At 43.7% G+C, this 18,347-nt stretch overlaps 2 protein-coding genes across 2 annotated transcripts; both read left to right on the top strand.

Annotated features, from left to right (window-relative positions):
• Window positions 1-14,611, top strand: LOC106604697 (matrix metalloproteinase-17). The gene is made up of 12 exons (XM_014199618.3): window positions 1-79; window positions 3,100-3,463; window positions 3,997-4,129; window positions 4,320-4,473; window positions 4,573-4,681; window positions 4,815-4,992; window positions 5,280-5,456; window positions 5,553-5,649; window positions 5,807-5,880; window positions 6,196-6,345; window positions 13,404-13,664; window positions 14,137-14,611. Exons 2-12 carry the CDS (start codon window positions 3,305-3,307, stop codon window positions 14,505-14,507), a joined length of 1,863 nt encoding a protein of 620 aa, XP_014055093.1. The 5' UTR covers window positions 1-79; window positions 3,100-3,304; the 3' UTR covers window positions 14,508-14,611.
• Window positions 14,612-15,262: 651 nt separating this feature from the next.
• LOC106604696 (saxitoxin and tetrodotoxin-binding protein 2) lies at window positions 15,263-17,115 on the top strand. Its single transcript, XM_014199617.3, has 6 exons — window positions 15,263-15,515; window positions 15,768-15,910; window positions 16,052-16,116; window positions 16,213-16,323; window positions 16,563-16,667; window positions 16,995-17,115. The coding sequence occupies exons 1-6, from the start codon at window positions 15,399-15,401 to the stop codon at window positions 17,063-17,065; spliced, it is 612 nt and encodes a 203-aa protein (XP_014055092.3). The 5' UTR covers window positions 15,263-15,398; the 3' UTR covers window positions 17,066-17,115.
• Window positions 17,116-18,347: the final 1,232 nt, after the last annotated feature.

Genomic DNA, 18,347 nt, shown 5'->3' with positions numbered 1-18,347 from the left:
CAGATTGAGTGCGAGTGAGAGAACAGAGAGTGCGAGAGATCAGCGAAAGAAGGACATAAAAGTCAGGGAAGAAGAGCTGGTAAGCATAGGATAAACTGCATTTTATCTTGTTTTGTCTAATGCTGCTCTGTCAATCATTAACTGTCATATGTGTGTACACACTTTGTTTCTGTGTATGCACTAGTTTGTTATGTTTCCAGTATCGGTGTACAGATGTATTTAGCTTTAACTGGTATTATATGTTTCGCACCCTCTCTTCATTGGTAGATTAGCAGTATGTATATTAGCACGTACAGTATATTCTTTTTAGCTAATGTGTTTCTCTGCCATATTGTCTGACAGAGGGTGTTAGAACCATTTGTGCGTGATGCACATGCACTGAACCAGATGTTGGGTCCAGGTCCAGAGTGCGTGTTTAGAACCCAACATAATTAAAGAATCCATTCATTAACAACAATTGAGCCTCACTGCACTTTCATGACTCAACCATCACATGCCACCCTCTTACTGTACCCCTCCCTTATTTTCTTATTTTCTTTCTTTTTTTCTTTCTGTACAGCCTACCTTCTCTCTGTATTTCTCTCTCTCATCCCTTTATTATCTCCCTTCATCCTTGAAACAAAGGCCGAAACACCACAGCTTTTATTTCCTCCCTTTCTCCTTCTATCTGTCCCTTGAGAAAAGGACTGAACCCCCATTCCACTTTGTCTCATTACTTTACAACTGTCCTCCACCATCCCTATATCCCTCCATCCATCCCTCCCTCTTTGCCCCCCTTCTTTACTAAATGACAACAGCTAATTTAATTAAAGCACCACATTCTTCTCAGCCCCCCTTACACCCACCCCCATCCCATCCACTTTCCCTCTGCATTTAAATCCAGTGTCTTATTGTACACACTAACACAACCCTCCCCTACTTATTTTATGTTAAATGTTCTTCCATCTCCTGATTAGCTATTTCTTGATTCATCTGCCTATTGAACATGTACAGTTAAAGTCGGAAGTTTACATGCACTTAGGTTGGAGTCATTATAACTCGTTTTTCAACCACTCCACAAATTTCTTCATGACACAAGAAATGTTTCCAACAATTGTTTACAGACAGATTATTTCACTTATAATTCACTGTATCACAATTCCAGCGGGTCAGAAGTTTACATACACTAAGTTGACTGTGCCTTTAAACAGCTTGGAAAATTCCAGAAAATTCCAGAAAATTCTGTCATGGCTTTAGAAGCTTCTGATAGGCTAATTGACATAATTTGAGTCAATTGGAGGTGTACCTGTGGACATATTTCAAGGCCTACCTTCAAACTCAATGCCTCTTTGCTTGACATCATGGGGAAATCAAAAGAAATCAGCCAAGACCTCAGAAAAACAATTGTAGACCTCCACAAGTCTGGTTCATCCTTGGGAGCAATTTCCAAACGCCTGAAGGTACCATGTTCCTCTGTACAAACAATAGTACGCAAGTATAAACACCATGGGACCACGCAGCCGTCATACCGCTCAGGAAGGAGATGCCTTCTGTCTCCTAGAGATGAACGTACTTTGGTGCGAAAGTGCAAATCAATCCCAGAACAACAGCAAAGGACCTTGTGAATATGCTGGAGGAAACAGGTACAAAGTATCTATAGCCACAGTAAAACGAGTCCTATATCGACATAACCTGAAAGGCCGCTCAGCAAGGAAGAAGCCACTGCTCCAAAACCGCCATAAAAAAACAGACTACTGTTTGCAACTGCACATGGGGACAAAGATCATACTTTTTGGAGAAATGTCCTCTGTTCTGATGAAACAAAAATAGAACTGTTTGGCCATAATGACCATCGTTATGTTTGGAGGAAAAAGGGGGAGGCTTGCAAGCCGAAGAACACCATCCCAACCGTGAAGCATGGTGGTGGCAGCATCATGTTGTGGGGGTGCTTTGCTGCAGGAGGGACTGGTGCACTTCACAAAATGATGGCATCATGAGGTAGGAAAATTATGTGGATATATTGAAGCAACCTCTCAAGACATCAGTCAGGAAGTTAAAGCTTGGTCGCAAATGGGTCTTCCAAATGGACAATGACCCCAAGCATACTTCTAAAGTTGTGGCAAAATGGCTTAAGGACAACAAAGTCAAGGTATTGGAGTGGCCATCACAAAGCCCTGACCTCAATCCTATAGAAAATTGTTGGCAGAACTGAAAAAGTGTGTGTGTGTGTGTGTGTGTGTGTGTGTGTGTGTGTGTGTGTGTGTGTGTGTGTGTGTGTGTGTGTGTGTGTGTGTGTGTGTGTGTGTGTGTGTGTGTGTGTGTGTGTGTGTGTGTGTGTGTGTGTGTGTGTGTGTGAGGAAGGAGGCCTAAAAACCTGACTCAGTTACACCAGCTCTGTCCGGAGGAATGGGCCAAAATTCACCCAACTGATTGTGGGAATCTTGTGGAAGGCTACCCAAAACATTTCACCCAAGTTAAACAATTTAAAGGCAATGCTACCAAATACTAATTGAGTGTATGTAAACTTCTGACCCACTGGGAATGTGATTAAATAAATAAAAGCTCAAATAAATCATTCTCTCTACTGTTATTCTGACATTTCACATTCTTAAAATAAAGTGGTGATCCTAACTGACCTAAGACAGGGAATTTTTAGGATTAAAGGTCAGGAATTGTGAAAAACTGAGTTTAAATGTATTTGGCTAAGGTGTATGTAAACATCTGACTTCAACTGTATGTAGCCTCCATCTCCTGACTATCTTCATTGACATTTTCATTCATCATTATTTTCAGTATAGTATTTTATCTTTGCATTATTTAGGCTACATATTTCAATTTTCTCAATGATAATGGAGATTTACTCACTTTTATGCTGAGTAAAAAACTAGGCTATACAGGTTTGTTGCGATACAGTGCTGGGCTATTATGATAATGTATATACCTCTGCATGTTTAAAGGATTTGCGACATATAGTGCAAAGGCCAAGCTTTGTAAAGCCATTTAAAGACTTTAACATAAAGTGTGTAATGTAATGACAGCATGATCAGAGATAGCATGAAAGTTTTCGTTGGCAACAACAGCAGAAAACTAACATGTAAACCGGTGCTCTCCCATCTCCAGAGCGTTTTACCAGCAGTGTCAATACGTCCCGAGAAGCACTGGTCCTGTCACAGCTTATCTTCACTCCTCACATCAACTCGACCATGAAGGACGGATGACACTTCGGAGACCCGGACCCCTCGTCTGGATGAACTGACCTAAGGCGATAAATGTTCACTCCAATTTTGTTTTGCGAGTTTCATTGGAATATGCGAGCGCCAGCGGGATGAAGGCAGCAGCGTGGAGTTTTCTCCTGCTGTGCGCGTGCACGCAAACCGTGTCCGTGGCCGGGGTCCAAGGCTCGACAGTTGCCCCAACGAATACAACAGCATCCACCTCCTCTGCTCCTGTTACCCCCACTGACGACCAAAGCACTGGACTGGTGGTGAGGAAAAATGCGGAGGCGTATAATACCCTACGGCTATTTTATTATTCATCCAGCATGGATTATTTATTTCAGCAAGTTGCTATCATTTATGATGGCCTTTGAAGTGAAAATAGTTTACAAAAAAAGAGTGAAATAGTGAAGAGAAAAAAATATGAATACAAATTCACTACCAAAGTGATAAATCATATGCCCTTATCTGATTTTGTATCATACATTTTTTCACTTGACATCGTTGCCTGCAAGGCCAGAGTGTTGAGCAAGCCTATATGTTTTATTGTGAAACTGGGCTCGCATGGACATGGAGATGTACCTTCACAGGATTAGTCTAGATACTGTACATAGACACACTTTGAGGAGCAGTCAAACTCTGATTTTCACTTATCTAATCTTCACTTAGCTTAGTGATCTCTTTACCCTCTCAAAACGTCCACTTCAGCTACTCTACATATGTCTCGAAGCAGCACAAATAACGTTTTAGGACTGACCTACTATAATGCCTCTCAATGCAATGCCTCTGTTTCCTGTCCCAGGATTGGCTGACCAGGTATGGCTACCTCCCGCCCTCAGACCCCTCTACTGGACAGCTACAGGCCTGGACAGCTGTCACTCATGCTGTTAGAGCCATGCAGAGGTTCGCAGGCCTCGAGGATACAGGAGTTGCAGGTGAGAAAATAGACATAGGGTTGGGAAAATTAGGTTGATTATATCCATCCTCTCTGTGTTGCTCTCTCTCTCACACCTCCGTCTCTGTCTCTTTTTCTCTCCCTCTCTCTCTCTCTCCCCCTCTCCCTCTCTCCTTCACTCCTGTGTTACTGACCTATTGTTGACCTCCTCTCTCTCTGTCCTCTCTCAGATGAGGAGACACTTGCTCTGATGCGAGCCCCACGATGTTCACTGCCAGATGAAGGGGAGGAGCCAAAACCACTGGCCAATCAGCTCCAGGAGGGGCAGAGCCTGAGGAGAAAGAGGGCTGTGACCACATGGACACGAAGGAACATCAACTGGAGGTTCATTAGACTACTGCTCACTATTCCTCCTTCATCTCTGTATCTCACTAATCAACCCATTGTCACTTTCACTCTCAATACCTCTCTAATTCTCCTTAGGTTGCGTTCATACCCCACCTCCTCCTCCCTCTCCCGTGAGACGATTCGCTCCCTGGTGTTTTACGCCCTGAGGGTGTGGGCTGACCCAACCCCACTGGAGTTCCACGAGGTCAGTCTCTTTCCCTGGGTGTGTTAGTTGAATAGAAAGATTACCCTCTCTCTCTCTCTCTCTCTCTCTCTCTCTCTCTCTCTCTCTCTCTCTCTCTCTCTCTGACCTCACTTCCTGTTTCTCCTGTTACCAGGTGGGAGGCTCAGAAGGGGCAGACATGCAGGTGGACTTCCTCCACGGTTTCCATGGTGACGGATACCCCTTCGATGGGGCAGGGGGAGCTGTTGGCCACGCCTTTTTCCCCTCTGACCCTGCTAGAGCGGGCGGAGTACACCTGGATGCTGAGGAGGAGTGGGCGTTCCGCCAGCCAGGTGAGTGACAACAAAAAGACCCAGAGACAGCAGAGAGAGGTACTGGGGGATTCAAGGGCCCGATTCCAAATCAAACAGTAGATCTGAAAGTTAAGGATAGGTAATCGTATTACACTGATAGCCCTCTGGTAAGGTAGGTGGAATTTAAGTTTGAGTCTCCACTGAGGTTCACAATAGAAATGGGTTTAGATGTAAGTTTTCAATTTGGAGAATGTTATGGATGCAGTCAACACACTACTAACAACCGCCCTAACCTGAACCAACCCCCATCCCCCGCATCACCCCAGCCTCTGAGGGTACTGACCTGTTCACGGTCCTGGTGCATGAGTTTGGCCATGCCCTGGGTTTGTCCCACTCGTCTGCCAGGCGCTCTGTGATGAGACCCTACTACCAGAGCCCCGTAGGAGATCCTCTACACTACCGCCTGGGCCCCCACGACCTGGAGCACATCACCAGGCTCTACGGTCAGTCACTGTGTGTGTGTGCGTGTGTGTGTGTGTCTGTGTGTGTGTACATGTGTGTGTGTGATTGGTTCTGAAACGACGGTGTTGTGTTTGCAGGTAATAGAAATCATCTCATGGTCACAGACGTTCCCCGGTTGGCTCCTGAACCTCAGCTGCGGCATCGCGACAGGCACGGACACCGACACAGACACAGGTACTGACACTTCAGACACAAGGACACAGACAGGGAAACAAAAGAGGAGAAGGGTTAGCCACTCAACAAATAATACTCTCTCGGCCTTCCCTCCCTCCATCCCTCCCTCCCTCCATTTCACTCCTGCCCTCTCTGCTGCTCGCTCCTTCTCTTTCAGACATTCTGTAGACCGCTGTAACACTAGCTTTGATGCAGTGGCCAACATTAGGGGAGAGACGTTCTTCTTTAAAGGTGAGTGTGGTGTAGGTAGGCTGCCTGTTGGTTGGGTTCTGCTGTGACTATTGTCCCCAGGTTCCCTCATTATTCTACTGGCATCATCGCCCCCCGGTGGATATATCCACGATTACAGGGCTGTGTGCTGAACTCCTCTCTGTCTCACCTCTTTTCATCTTTCCTTCACCCCATCGTCCTTTCTCTCGTTCCACCTTTCCTACTGTGCCTTCCTCCTCTCTGTTCCTCACCTCGCTCCCGCCCTCCTTCACCTTCTACATTTTTTTTCTTCCCTTTCTCATCTGTCACCTCCTGACCAACCTCCCTCTCTGGCAGGGCTGAGTATGTGGCGGGTCAGTACTGGGGGGCTGGTGTCGGGCCGGGGGGCCTCGGTGAGGAGGCTGTGGGGGGGTCTGCCCCCTAACCTGCCCCCTCTGCAGGCTGTGTTGGAGAGACACTCGGACCACGCCATCATCTTCATCACTGGTAGGTAACCTCTGACCCCAGCCACCCCACACACTAGACCTCCACACAGATAGCTCTGGGTAGAAGTTGCCCTAAGCCACAGATCTAGGATCAGTATTCCATCCCCGACTCCTAACCTTAACCATTTAGAAGGGAAATTATAAACTGACCTTAGATTAGTCTGATTCTTCTACTCCACATAGCATCACAATGCATCAGTGACACATTATGAACAGAGGAGAATTAGTGCTACTCAACTGACTAAACTGTTAAAGTTTCTCGATTGCTTGAAAACATTAAATACATTACACAAAATCAACTACCTCCATCAAAACATACAGCCTGTTATGTCATGAAAAGTTATTCATTGAAAAGTCTACACCTGCATTGCTTGCAGTTTGGGGTTTTAGGCTGGGTTTCTGTACAGCACTTTGAGATATCAGCTGATGTAAGAAGGGCTTTATAAATACTTTTGATTGATTATTTCAAACAATCGTTGCACAATGGCCCAATAAATACTGACTACAACACATCCTAACATGTTTTTTTTTTACATGGAAAGTGACTGAGAACACATTCTCATTTACAGCAATGACTTGGGGAATAGTTACAGAGGAGAGGAGGATGAATGAGCCAATTGTAAACTGGGGATGATTAAGTGAACATGATTTTGAGGGCCAGATTGGGAATTTAGCCAGGACACCAGGGTTAACACCCCTACTCTTATGATAAGTGCCATGGGATCTTTAGTGACCACAGAGAGTCCAGACACCCATTTAACATCCCATCCGAAAGATACCACCCTACACAGGGCAATGTCCCCAATCAATGCCCCGGGGGATTGGGATATTTTTTTAATCCAGAGGAAACAGTGCCTCCTACTGGCCCTCCAACACCACTTCCAGCAGCATCTGATATCCCATTCAGGGACTGACCAGGACCAACCCTGCTTAGCTTCAGATGCAAGCCAGCAGTGGGTCACAGGGTGGTATGCTGCTGGCCAGTGGTTAACCCTCTTTTGTAGGTCTGTGACATTGGTTGATACTATAATTATAGTATGCACCATAAAAGGTAAGTAAACATATTATCACAGCATGGGCTGTATTCTTTTTTCCTAAAAAGGATTTTACCAAAGATGACCAACTGTAAAGTAGATGCAGGGAGTCAGGAAACAAGTGCAGTTAGTGAATTTAATTACGAAGAACATGGAACGATACAAAACAAAGGAAGCGTTAAACATGGAAACATAAACAATACTGCCTGAGGGGTGAATACGATGGAGTGCTTGATAAAGGGTGAGTAATCAGGGGAGTGATGAAGTCCAGGTGTGTCTGATGATAAAGCACAGAAATGTGTAATGATGGGTTGCCAGGACCGGTGGTTAGTAGACCGGCGACGTCGAGTGTTGGAGAGGGGGAGTAGTAGAAACAAAGTAGAAACAATGTCACTCAAGAACATGAATATCCAGAAACAAACAGCTTTATTTTACCTTTTTTCATTTTAACTGAGAGCTGAACTATCTTGCTTTATGGGCCCCTTTACCGCTCCTTTGTCCTTGCCCTCAGCCTCTTACTTGGTCCATGCTTGCATTCAGCTACTCAGAGGTAACCTCTTTAATACATGAATAAGGACTGATTGCAGATTGAACAATTGTGCAAAGAAGGTTTGCACCCGTGCAGAAGAGGTGCACATTCATGGGAGTAATTTGTATCAGCTGTGACCAAATGTTTTAATTTTTGACCAAATGTTTGTCATTATTTACTGAACTGAGTTTTGCGTCTTTTGTAGAGAGTTGTGTTTGTGTTTACTGTTTTGCAAAAATGTGCTTAGCTTTTGCAATGTGAAAGCAATGAGAAATGACTTACTGGAGAATACTGTTGTGCTCATTAGGTTATGATGGAGATCAAATCAAATGTTTCTTTATTTTATTTCGTTTTATTTTTTGATTTCACCTTTATTTAACCAGGTAGGCTAGTTGAGAACAAGTTCTCATTTACAACTGCGACCTGGCCAAGATAAAGCAAAGCAGTGTGTCACAAACAACAACACAGAGTTACACATGGAATAAACAAACATACAGTCAATAATACAATAGAAAAAGTCTATGTACAGTGTGTGCAAATGAGGTAGGATAAGGGAGGTAAGGCAATAACCTGTTATGGATAGGGGGCAGTATTTTCACGGCCGGATAAAAAACGTACCCGATTTAATCTGTTTATTACTCCTGCCCAGAAACTAGAATATGCATATAATTGTTTGATTTGGATAGAAAACACCCTAGTTTCTAAAACTGTTTGAATGGTGTCTGTGAGTATAACAGAACTCATATGGCAGGCCAAAACCTGAGAAGATTCCAAACAGGAAGTGCCCTCTCTGACCATTTCTTGGCCTTCTTTATTCTCTTTATTGAAAACAGAGGATCTCTGCTGTAACGTGACACTTTCTAAGGCTCCCATAGGCTCTCAGAAGGCGCCAGAACGTTGAATGATGACTTTGCAGTCCATGGCTGAAAAACAGTAGCGCATTTGGATAGTGGTCGATCTGAGAACAATGAGACGGGCGCGCGGTGTACGTGAAGAGTCCATTTAACTTTTTTAGTCTTTGAACGAAAACAACGACTCCCGGTCGGAATATTATCGCTATTTTACGAGAAAAATCGCATAAAAATTGATTTTAAACAGCGTTTGACATGCTTCGAAGTACGGTAATGGAATATTTTGAATTTTTTTGTCACGATATGAGCCGGCGCGTCACCCTTCGTTATCCTTCGGATAGTGTCTTGAACGCACGAACAAAACACCGCTATTTGGATATAACTATGGATTATTTGGAACCAAACCAACATTTGTTGTTGAAGTAGAAGTCCTGGGAGTGCATTCCGACGAAGAACAGCAAAGGTAATCCAATTTTTCTTATAGTAAATCTGAGTTTGGTGAGTACCAAACTTGGTGGGTGTCAAAATAGCTAGCCTGTGATGGCCGGGCTATCTACGCAGAATATTGCAAAATGTGCTTTCACCGAAAAGCTATTTTAAAATCGGACACCGCGATTGCATAAAGGAGTTCTGTATCTATAATTCTTAAAATAATTGTTATGTTTTTTGTGAACGTTTATCGTGAGTAATTTAGTAAATTCACCGGAAGTGTTCGGTGGGAATGCTAGTTCTGAACGTCACATACTAATGTAAAAAGCTGGTTTTTGATATAAATATGAACTTGATTGAACAAAACATGCATCTATTGTATAACATAATGTCCTAGGAGTGTCATCTGATGAAGATCATCAAAGGTTAGTGCTGCATTTAGCTGTGGTTTTCGTTTTTGTGACATTATATGCTAGCTTGAAAAATGGGTGTCTGATTATTTCTGGCTGGGTACTCTCCTGACATAATCTAATGTTTTGCTTTCCTTGTAAAGCCTTTTTGAAATCAGACAGTGTGGTTAGATAAAGGAGAGTCTTGTCTTTAAAATGTTGTAAAATAGTCATATGTTTGAAAAATTTCGGAAGTTTCGGAGGTTTTCGGATTTTCGAGGAGTTTGTATTTCGCGCCACGCCCTATCATTGGATATTGGAGCGGTGTTCCGCTAGCGGAACGTCTAGATGTAAGAAGATAAATAGGCCATGGTGTCGAAATAATTACAATATAGCAATTAAACACTGGAGTGATAGATGTGCAGAAGATGAGTGTCCAAGTAGAGATACTCGGGTGCAAAGGAGCAAAATAAATAACAGTATGGGAATGAGGTAGTTGGATGGGCTATGTACAGGTGCAGTGATCTGTGAGCTGCTCTGACAGCTGGTGCTTAAAGTTAGGGAGAGAGATATGAGTCTCCAGCTTCAGTGATTTTTGCAGTTCGTTCCAGTCATTGGCAGCAGAGAATGGGAAGGAAAGGCGGCCAAAGGAGGAATTGGCCTTGGGGGTGACCAGTGAAATATCCTGTTAGGGCTAGGGGGCAGTATTGACACGGCTGGATAAAAAACATACCCGATTTAATCTGGTTACCACTCCTACCCAGTAACTAGAATATGCATATACTTATTACATATGGATAGAAAACACCCTAAAGTTTCTAAAACTGTTTGAATGGTGTCTGTGAGTATAACAGAACTCAAATGGCAGGTCAAAACCTGAGAGATTCCTTTACAGGAAGTGGCCTGTCTGACCATTTCTTGAACTTCTTTTCCATCTCTATCTTTTACTAAGGATCTCTGCTCTAACGTGATACTTCCCACGTCGTCCATAGGCGCTCAGAGCCCGGGAAAAAACAGAATGTCGTCATTCCAGCCCCAGGCTGAAACACATTATCGCCTTTCTCAAGTGGCCGATCAAGGGACTCTGGGCTTATGCGCGTGACCCGACCACCCCCGCCTTTGTGATTTTTTCCTCTGTTTGCCGAAAAGGAGATTCCCTGTCGGAATATTATCGCTTTTCTACGAGAAAAATGGCGTAAAAATTGATTTTAAACAGCGGTTGACATGCTTCGAAGTACGGTAATGGAATATTTAGAATTTTATTGTCACGAATTGCGCCATGCGCGCGACACTTCTTTACCATTTCGGATAGTGTCTGGAACGCACGAACAAAACGCCGCTATTCGGATATAACGATGGATTATTTTGGACCAAACCAACATTTGTTATTGAAGTAGCAGTCCTGGGTGTGCATTCTGACGAAGACAACAAAAGGTAATGAAACTTTTATAATAGTAAATATGATTATGGTGAGTGCTAAACTTGCCGGGTGTCTAAATAGCGAGCCCGTGATGCCTGGGCTATGTACTTAGAATATTGCAAAATGTGCTTTCACCAAAAAGCTATTTTAAAATCGGACATATCGAGTGCATAGAGGAGGTCTGTATCTATAATTCTTAAAATAATTGTTATGCTTTTTGTGAACGTTTATCGTGAGTAATTTAGTAAAATGTTAGCGAATTCCCCGGAAGTTTGCGGGGGGTATGCTAGTTCTGAACGTCACATGCTAATGTAAAAAGCTGGTTTTTGATGTAAATATGAACTTGATTGAACAAAACATGCATGTATTGTATAACATAATGTCCTAGGGTTGTCATCTGATGAAGATCATCAAAGGTGAGTGCTGCATTTAGCTGTCTTCTGGGTTTTGGTGACATTATATGCTGGCTTGAAAAATGGGTGTCTGATTATTTCTGGCTTGGTACTCTGCTGACATAATCTAATGTTTTGCTTTCATTGTAAAGCCTTTTTGAAATCGGACAGTGTGGTTAGATTAATGAGAGTCTTGTCTTTAAATAGCTGTAAAATAGTCATATGTTTGAGAAATTGAAGTAATAGGATTTTTAAGGTTTTGAAAATCGCGCCACAGGCTGCAAGTGGCTGTTACGTAGGTGGGACGAATTCGTCCCACCTAGCCCAGAGAGGATATACCTGCTGGAGCGCGTGCTACGGGTGAGTGCTGCTATGGTGACAGTGAGCTGAGATAAGGAGGAGCTTTACCTAGCAAAGTCTTGCAGATGATCTGGAGCCAGTGGGTTTGGCGACGAATATGAAGCGAGGGCCAGCCAACGAGAGCATACAGGTCGCAGTGGTGGGTAGTATATGGGGTTTGGTGACAAAACGGATGGCACTGTGATAGACTGCATCCAATTTGCTGAGTAGAGTGTTGGAGGCTATTTTGTAAATGACATCACCGAAGTCAAGGATCGGTAGGATAGTCAGTTTTACGAGGGTATGTTTGGCAGCATGAGTGAAGGCTGCTTTGTTGCGAAATAGGAAGCGATTCTAGATTTGATTTTGGATTGGAGATGCTTAATGTGAGTCTGGAAGGAGAGTTTACAGTCTAGCCAGACACCTAGGTATTTGTAGTTGTCCACATATTCTAAGTCAGAACCGTCCAGAGTAGTGATGCTGGACGGGCGGGCAGGTGCGGGGAGCAATCGGTTAAAGAGCATGCATTTAGTTTTACTTGCATTTAAGAGCAGTTGGAGGCCACTGAAGGAATGGAGGTTAGTTAACACAGTGTCCAAAGAAGGAAGTATACAGAATGGTGTCATCTGCGTAGAGGTGGCTCAGAGAATCACCAGCAGCAAGAGCGACATCATTGATGTATACAGAGAAGAGAGTCGGCCCGAGAATTGAACCCTGTGGCACCCCCATAGAGACTGCCAGAGGTCCGGACAACAGGCCCTCCGATTTGACACACTGAACTCTATCTGAGAAGTAGTTGGTGAACCAGGCGAGGCAGTCATTTGAGAAACCAAGGCTGTTGAGTCTGCGCCGAATACAATAGGTGTAGACCTTAGTCACAGTGAAATGCTTACTTATGAGCCCCTAACCAACAATGCAGTTAAAATATATATGAGTAAGAATAAGAAATAGAAGTAACAAAAGAGAGCAGCATTAAAATAACTATAGCGAGACTATACACAGGGCCGTACCGGTACAGAGACAATGTGTGGGGGCACTGGTTAGTTGAGGTAATATGTACATGTAGGTAGAGTTATTAAAGTGACTATGCATAGATGTTAACAACAGAGAGTAGCAGCGGTGTAAAATAGGGTAGGGGGGGGTCAATGCAAATGGTCTGGGTAGCCATTTGATTAGATGTTCAGGAGTCTTATGGCTTGGGGGTAGAAGCTGTTCAGAAGCCTCTTGGATCTAAACTTGGCACTCCGGTACCGCTTGCCGTGCGGTAGCAAAGAGAACAGTCTATGATTAGGGTGGCTGGAGTCTTTGACATTTTTTAGGGCCTTTGACACCGCCTGGTGTAGAGGTCCTGGATGGTCAGGTCTCTGACCTTTTCCCTATAGGCTGTCTCGTTGTTGTCGGTGATCAGGCCTACCACTGTTGTGTCATCGGCAAACTTAATGATCGTGTTGGAGTCATGCCTGGCCATGCAGGACTGAGCACGACACCCCTGAGGGGCCCCTGTGTTGAGGTTCAGCGTGGGGGATGTGTTGTCATTAAAAGTGTCTTAGCAATCTAGAAAAACGAACATGATTCTAGTTTCTCTCTCCGCCCATATTCATATAACCTTATGAATTGTAAACCAAACCTGAAGCTTGAGAAGACTCTTTATTGCCTCTTTCTGTTTTGTGTTTTAGAATCCCAGTTTTGGCTGTTCAATGACCTCTCTCTCCAGGAGGGCTACCCCCGCCCCCTCTCAGCGCTGAGGAAAGGGGGCGAGACAGAGGGAAAGGGAGGAGAGGAAGGAGAGGAGGAGCAGGGCCTGATGTGGGACCCAGAGGAAGGACCAATGTGGGGGGACATTGGAAAAGGGGAAGCAGGAGGAGAGGAAGAAGAGAGTGAGACCTGGACCGAGCTCATCAGAGGAGGAGTGAACGGGATTACGACAGAGAGAGACGGTGAGTGTGAGAGAGAGAGAGAGAGAGAGATGAATGAGGAAAACAGAGACTGTGAGATTCTATGAGACTGACTGTGAAAGATTATGTGAGACACCTCACAATACCTCACAATACTGTACATGTGTGAATGTATGTAAAAAAATTATATATTTTTTTATTAGGCCCCATGCTATATCACTTCCAGACATGGGTTCAAATACATGTGTATTTGAGTATTTATTTGATGTATATTTTAGTATTTTCAAATGCACAGCCCAAACAAGTACTTTTATTTTAATATTTTAATGGTTATTTGTAAAAACCAAATAGTATACCAAAATGTATTTCAAAGTATTTCAAAATACTTATTTCAAATACTATTTTGAAATACCTGGTTTGTATTTGAGTCAGTGTATTAATAAAGGTTATCAGAATACTTGTTTTGAAATGTATTGAAAAGTAATTGAAATACCAGGTCTGATCCCTTCCTCAGGCTCCATCTACCTCTTCAAAGAAGATTCATATTGGAAGTTCCCCTACCCAGCCTCTGTCCCAGAGGTAGGATACCCTCGATCCCTGGCCACCGATTGGTTGGACTGCCCTCACCCCTCCGCACCTGTCCTAGACAACTTCTCTCGCTCTCTGTCTCCCCCTACTGGACGACAGGAGCTCCGCGAGAGGGGGAAGGAGGAGAGGGGGGGAGAAGAGAGGGGAGGCCAGAGCGGCCATGGCCTAGACACAGACAGAGAGGGACAGCAGCACTGGCCCTGCACTTGCCTGAATGGAGCAAAAGTTAGCAGCGTGAGCATGACTTCGTTCATATGTGCCCTGCTGTTGACTCTCCTCTCCCTGATAACTGTGTGATGTTAGGCTACGTCCCAATACTCTCGACGGCGTCCTCATCTCACCCCCTTCTACCCCATGGCTACGTCCCAATACTCAACAATGGCCTCCCCCTTTCTCTCCCCCCCCCCCCCCCCCCCCCCCATTCCCTCCAGGTTGTGGCTGCTGTTGTCTATGGTGCTAGGCCCTTTCTCACCTTCCACTATGACAAAGTTTGCCATGCACCCTTACAATCCATTCCACATACCTACCCTTAGGGCTGTGATATATGGGTTGGGTTAGGAGAAGGTGGGAATTTGGGACACAACCAAGAAGTCCCTACACCCCAAAGGAGGAATGTTTGTCCTGGACATTTCAGATGAATTATGAACAGTTATCTGCTGCTGGTCTACCTCTTTGTCTGTCTGTGAAATGTATCCCTTAGCACCTTGTTGTACAGCCTACACTTGATGATTTCAGAACATTTTATCTGACCAAATAAAATAAAACAACTCTGTTGCCTTCAGTTTTCATTGTTAAACCATAAACGCAGATGACTCATTTATATTTTGATACTAATAGCAATAAACGTCACCATTAGGTTCGTAGTCACCGTCAAAATGTGCCTCTTGGGGTGCTGCCCTATAAGTCCTTGACCAAACCAAACAAACTATAAATAATTAATAGTTGTAGAGGTCCAGTGGTTTAATCTTGCTGTCACTGGGGCAGTTTTGGAATTTCCCTGCACCCTAGCATTCAACCACATGCCGATTTGGGTAACTTCAGTATTACGTAACTTGGGGAGAAACATTATTTTAATACACTCTACATCTTACCTCTGTATAAATTGGTGTTTCAGCTCATTGACAACCAAGGCTTCATTCTTGCTAAGAACTTACTTCTCTGAAGGCTCAGTTTACCTTGATCTACACGATGTGTGTCCTCTACTTGGCCCCTCTCCTTGCTCTGTTGTCAGTGGGAACAGCAGTACCGGCACCAAAGGATTGTGGACATCTGGTGAAACTGCTCGCACCGGAAGACCAACATAATGTGAGTACATCGCCTATCTATAGAGTGGACCTCAATAGAGGCCCACAGTGGTATTGGGGTATGTTAGAAATAGTGATGATTTCCAATATGTGAACTGTGTTCTATTGACTCTAATGGAATTTAAAAGGCATTTGACTCCAACTTATAGGCAGAATAGATCCTCTGCCCTCAAGCACTATGCTTCACAGACAAATAGTGCTATAAAACGGAAATGTGTGAAATTAAATAACAGACAAATACATTTTCCCACAGGTCTTTGGGAAGTGGATCTTCATCGAGGGTTTCTCGGACCATGAGATGTTCAACGCAATATTGAGAAAGACCAACAGCTCATGGATTGAAATCCTTCCCACTTCACACACCGAGACGGTCCTTTTGAACCAGGGAAACTTGATGTAAGTGATAGTAACTCTCTACAGCCTTGTCTCTAACCACTTGTCATGTGTCGTTAGACACAGTTGCTATGCTATGTGAATAGACATTCTACAGCTCTAAGAAAAATATCTTTCTAATGATTATCTCATTTCCTCTGCCAGTGATGGAAAATGTCTTGGCTCCTCTGTCAACATGACCTTTTCCAAAAACATTTTGCAAATCTCACGTAAGTCAAACATTATTGACTGGCAGGCCATCCATGATCTGATAGAAAAAATGCTGTTAAATTACTGTGAGTTACTGTGTTTTTTTTCATACATAGAGAATAATGTAACTTCCACTGTACGCTTCCTACTATCCTGCCCTGACTGTCTCGTCATGGACTTCAATAGCACCATGGACGAAGTGCACATCCGATCTCTCTATATCTTTGGTAGGTGTGTGTGTGTGTGTGTGTGTGTGTGTGTGGTGTGTGTGTGTGTGTGTGTGTGTGTGTGTGTGTGTGTGTGTGTGTGTGTGTGTGTGTGTGTGTGTGTGTGTGTGTGTGTGTGTGGTGTGTGTGTGTTTTAGATCCCTCCAATGGCCAGAACCAACATTTACCCAACAAAAATGTGGAAACCTTGGTCAATCAAGTCATGGAATCAACCAGTTTCTTTCTTCTTCTATTTCCAGGGAAGACCAGCACACTGCTGGAGGCAGAGCTGAAACAGTTCCGGAAGCAAGCAGAATGCCTCCAGTATCCTCAGCCTGCACAGTATTCCTATGATGGAGTTACAGGTCATTATTAACCTACTCATCAAAAGAACACCAGGCAACATTTAGTATTATGGTGGTAGGGTTGAAGAAAAATATCTAAAAAAGATATACTGTATATTTAAAATAATATATATATTTACCAAAAAATATATATAGGGGATTGGAAATTATGCAGACAATTACATTGATAGAAGCCACATTCTCTCTGCAATATTAAAGCTTAAAAAAAGGTTAGTATTCATTTATGTTGTCATTCATCAGTTTAGAATAGATCCCTGTTGGCTGAGTCCTGTGTTAATTTAAACCTTGTCCAAGTTCTCATTAACGTCTCCTCTCTCCTCTCTGCAGAGTTTTGCGCTGAGAAAAAGGAGAGCTCACACATTGTTGCGTCACAAGATGAAAAGGATGGTTCACAGTGATATGGCTACTGAGGATGGAATGGTTGCATTAATAAAATGGTGTACTCTCATACTGACTGCTTGTTTTGAAATGCATCGTCATCCATAAACACACTAAAGCACGCACACAAACAGGCAGACACACACTCCCTGTTCTACCTCCTTAAATATGTAATATATCATCAGGGACCAGGGTGAACAACACCGGACTCATCACACTTTCCTGAGGAGTACCATTGTCAACTTCAAACCACATTGACAATTCTGACCCCACCCTCACCCATATGACTCGATCAAACAGGAAGTCCATGATCCAGTTATACAGACGTCCCCCAATGAACGCCAGGGTTGGTCATTTACCTGTCTTATATCAGCTCACTTGTGCTGAGGTGGTAGGGCTGGAAGTATTCAAGGTGTGTCCTTAAAAACCAATGTACCAATTTCAATCAGCACTACTGGTGATATTAAAGACGCACCAAAAGCTGGTCTCAGTGTCACCTCTGACCATAGAGGGCCCTCGGGGTTCTCTATGGTGTAATAGGTCAGAGCGTGACTAGGGGGGGTTTCTAGTTATTATAGTTCTATGTTGGTGTGTGAGTATGGTTCCCAATTGGAGGCAGCTGAATATCGTTGCCTCTAATTGGGGATCATACTTAGTGTGTCCCTTTTTCCCACCTGCGTGGTGGGATATTGTTTGTATGATTGCCTATGTGCACTACGTATTGCACGTTCGTTAATTCTTAGTTTTTTTGAAGTTTCAAGTAATAAATATGTGGAACTCTACTCACGCTGCGCCTTGGTCCTATTATTTATATAACGATCGTGACACTCAGTGGTAACGCAATAGGTTATGGCATCGACTTTGCCAGCAGAGGCGCACAGTATCCTAATCAGTAGCCTATAACCAATACTCGATTAAAATATCACACGCAGCAACAACAAAAAAAGCCAACAGACAGTTTTTTTCTTTATATTGAACATTATTTTTCTCCATGCAGCTTGTGTGGACTCATTGGGCCTACGTGTTTGTTATAACTAGGCCTATTGTAGGACTGTATACTATTCAGTACATGAATAGGACAAACACCCATGCGCATCTCCAAGGCATTCTTAACTCAAATACTTCTGCTAAGTATCAGAACTCAGGATAAGACCCAGATGCAGACAGCTAGAATCACAGATGTTTATTGACTGAAACAGGGGGCAGGCAAAAGACAGGTGGAGGGTAGGCCGAGGTCCGTAATCCTTGGCAGAGTCAGTAAGGCACAGAATGGCAGGCAGGCTCGGGGGCAGGCAGAGGTTC

This window comes from Salmo salar, chromosome 05 (assembly GCF_965601325.2).
Source record: "Salmo salar chromosome 05, fSalSal1, whole genome shotgun sequence".
Classification (NCBI taxonomy): domain Eukaryota; kingdom Metazoa; phylum Chordata; class Actinopteri; order Salmoniformes; family Salmonidae; genus Salmo; species Salmo salar.
This window is presented reverse-complemented; position numbering and strand designations above follow the sequence as displayed.

Bases quoted from the DNA above. Each gene is read 5' to 3' on its own strand.
- LOC106604697 (XM_014199618.3), top strand. From the start codon at position 3,305: ATGAAGGCAGCAGCGTGGAGTTTTCTCCTGCTGTGCGCGTGCACGCAA. The intron at 3,464-3,996 runs GTGAGGAAAAAT...TTCCTGTCCCAG, and splicing joins ACCAAAGCACTGGACTGGTG to GATTGGCTGACCAGGTATGG. The intron at 4,682-4,814 runs GTCAGTCTCTTT...TCCTGTTACCAG, and splicing joins CCCCACTGGAGTTCCACGAG to GTGGGAGGCTCAGAAGGGGC.
- LOC106604696 (XM_014199617.3), top strand. From the start codon at position 15,399: ATGTGTGTCCTCTACTTGGCCCCTCTCCTTGCTCTGTTGTCAGTGGGA. The intron at 16,324-16,562 runs GTAGGTGTGTGT...TTCTATTTCCAG, and splicing joins CCGATCTCTCTATATCTTTG to GGAAGACCAGCACACTGCTG. The intron at 16,668-16,994 runs GTCATTATTAAC...TCCTCTCTGCAG, and splicing joins TTCCTATGATGGAGTTACAG to AGTTTTGCGCTGAGAAAAAG.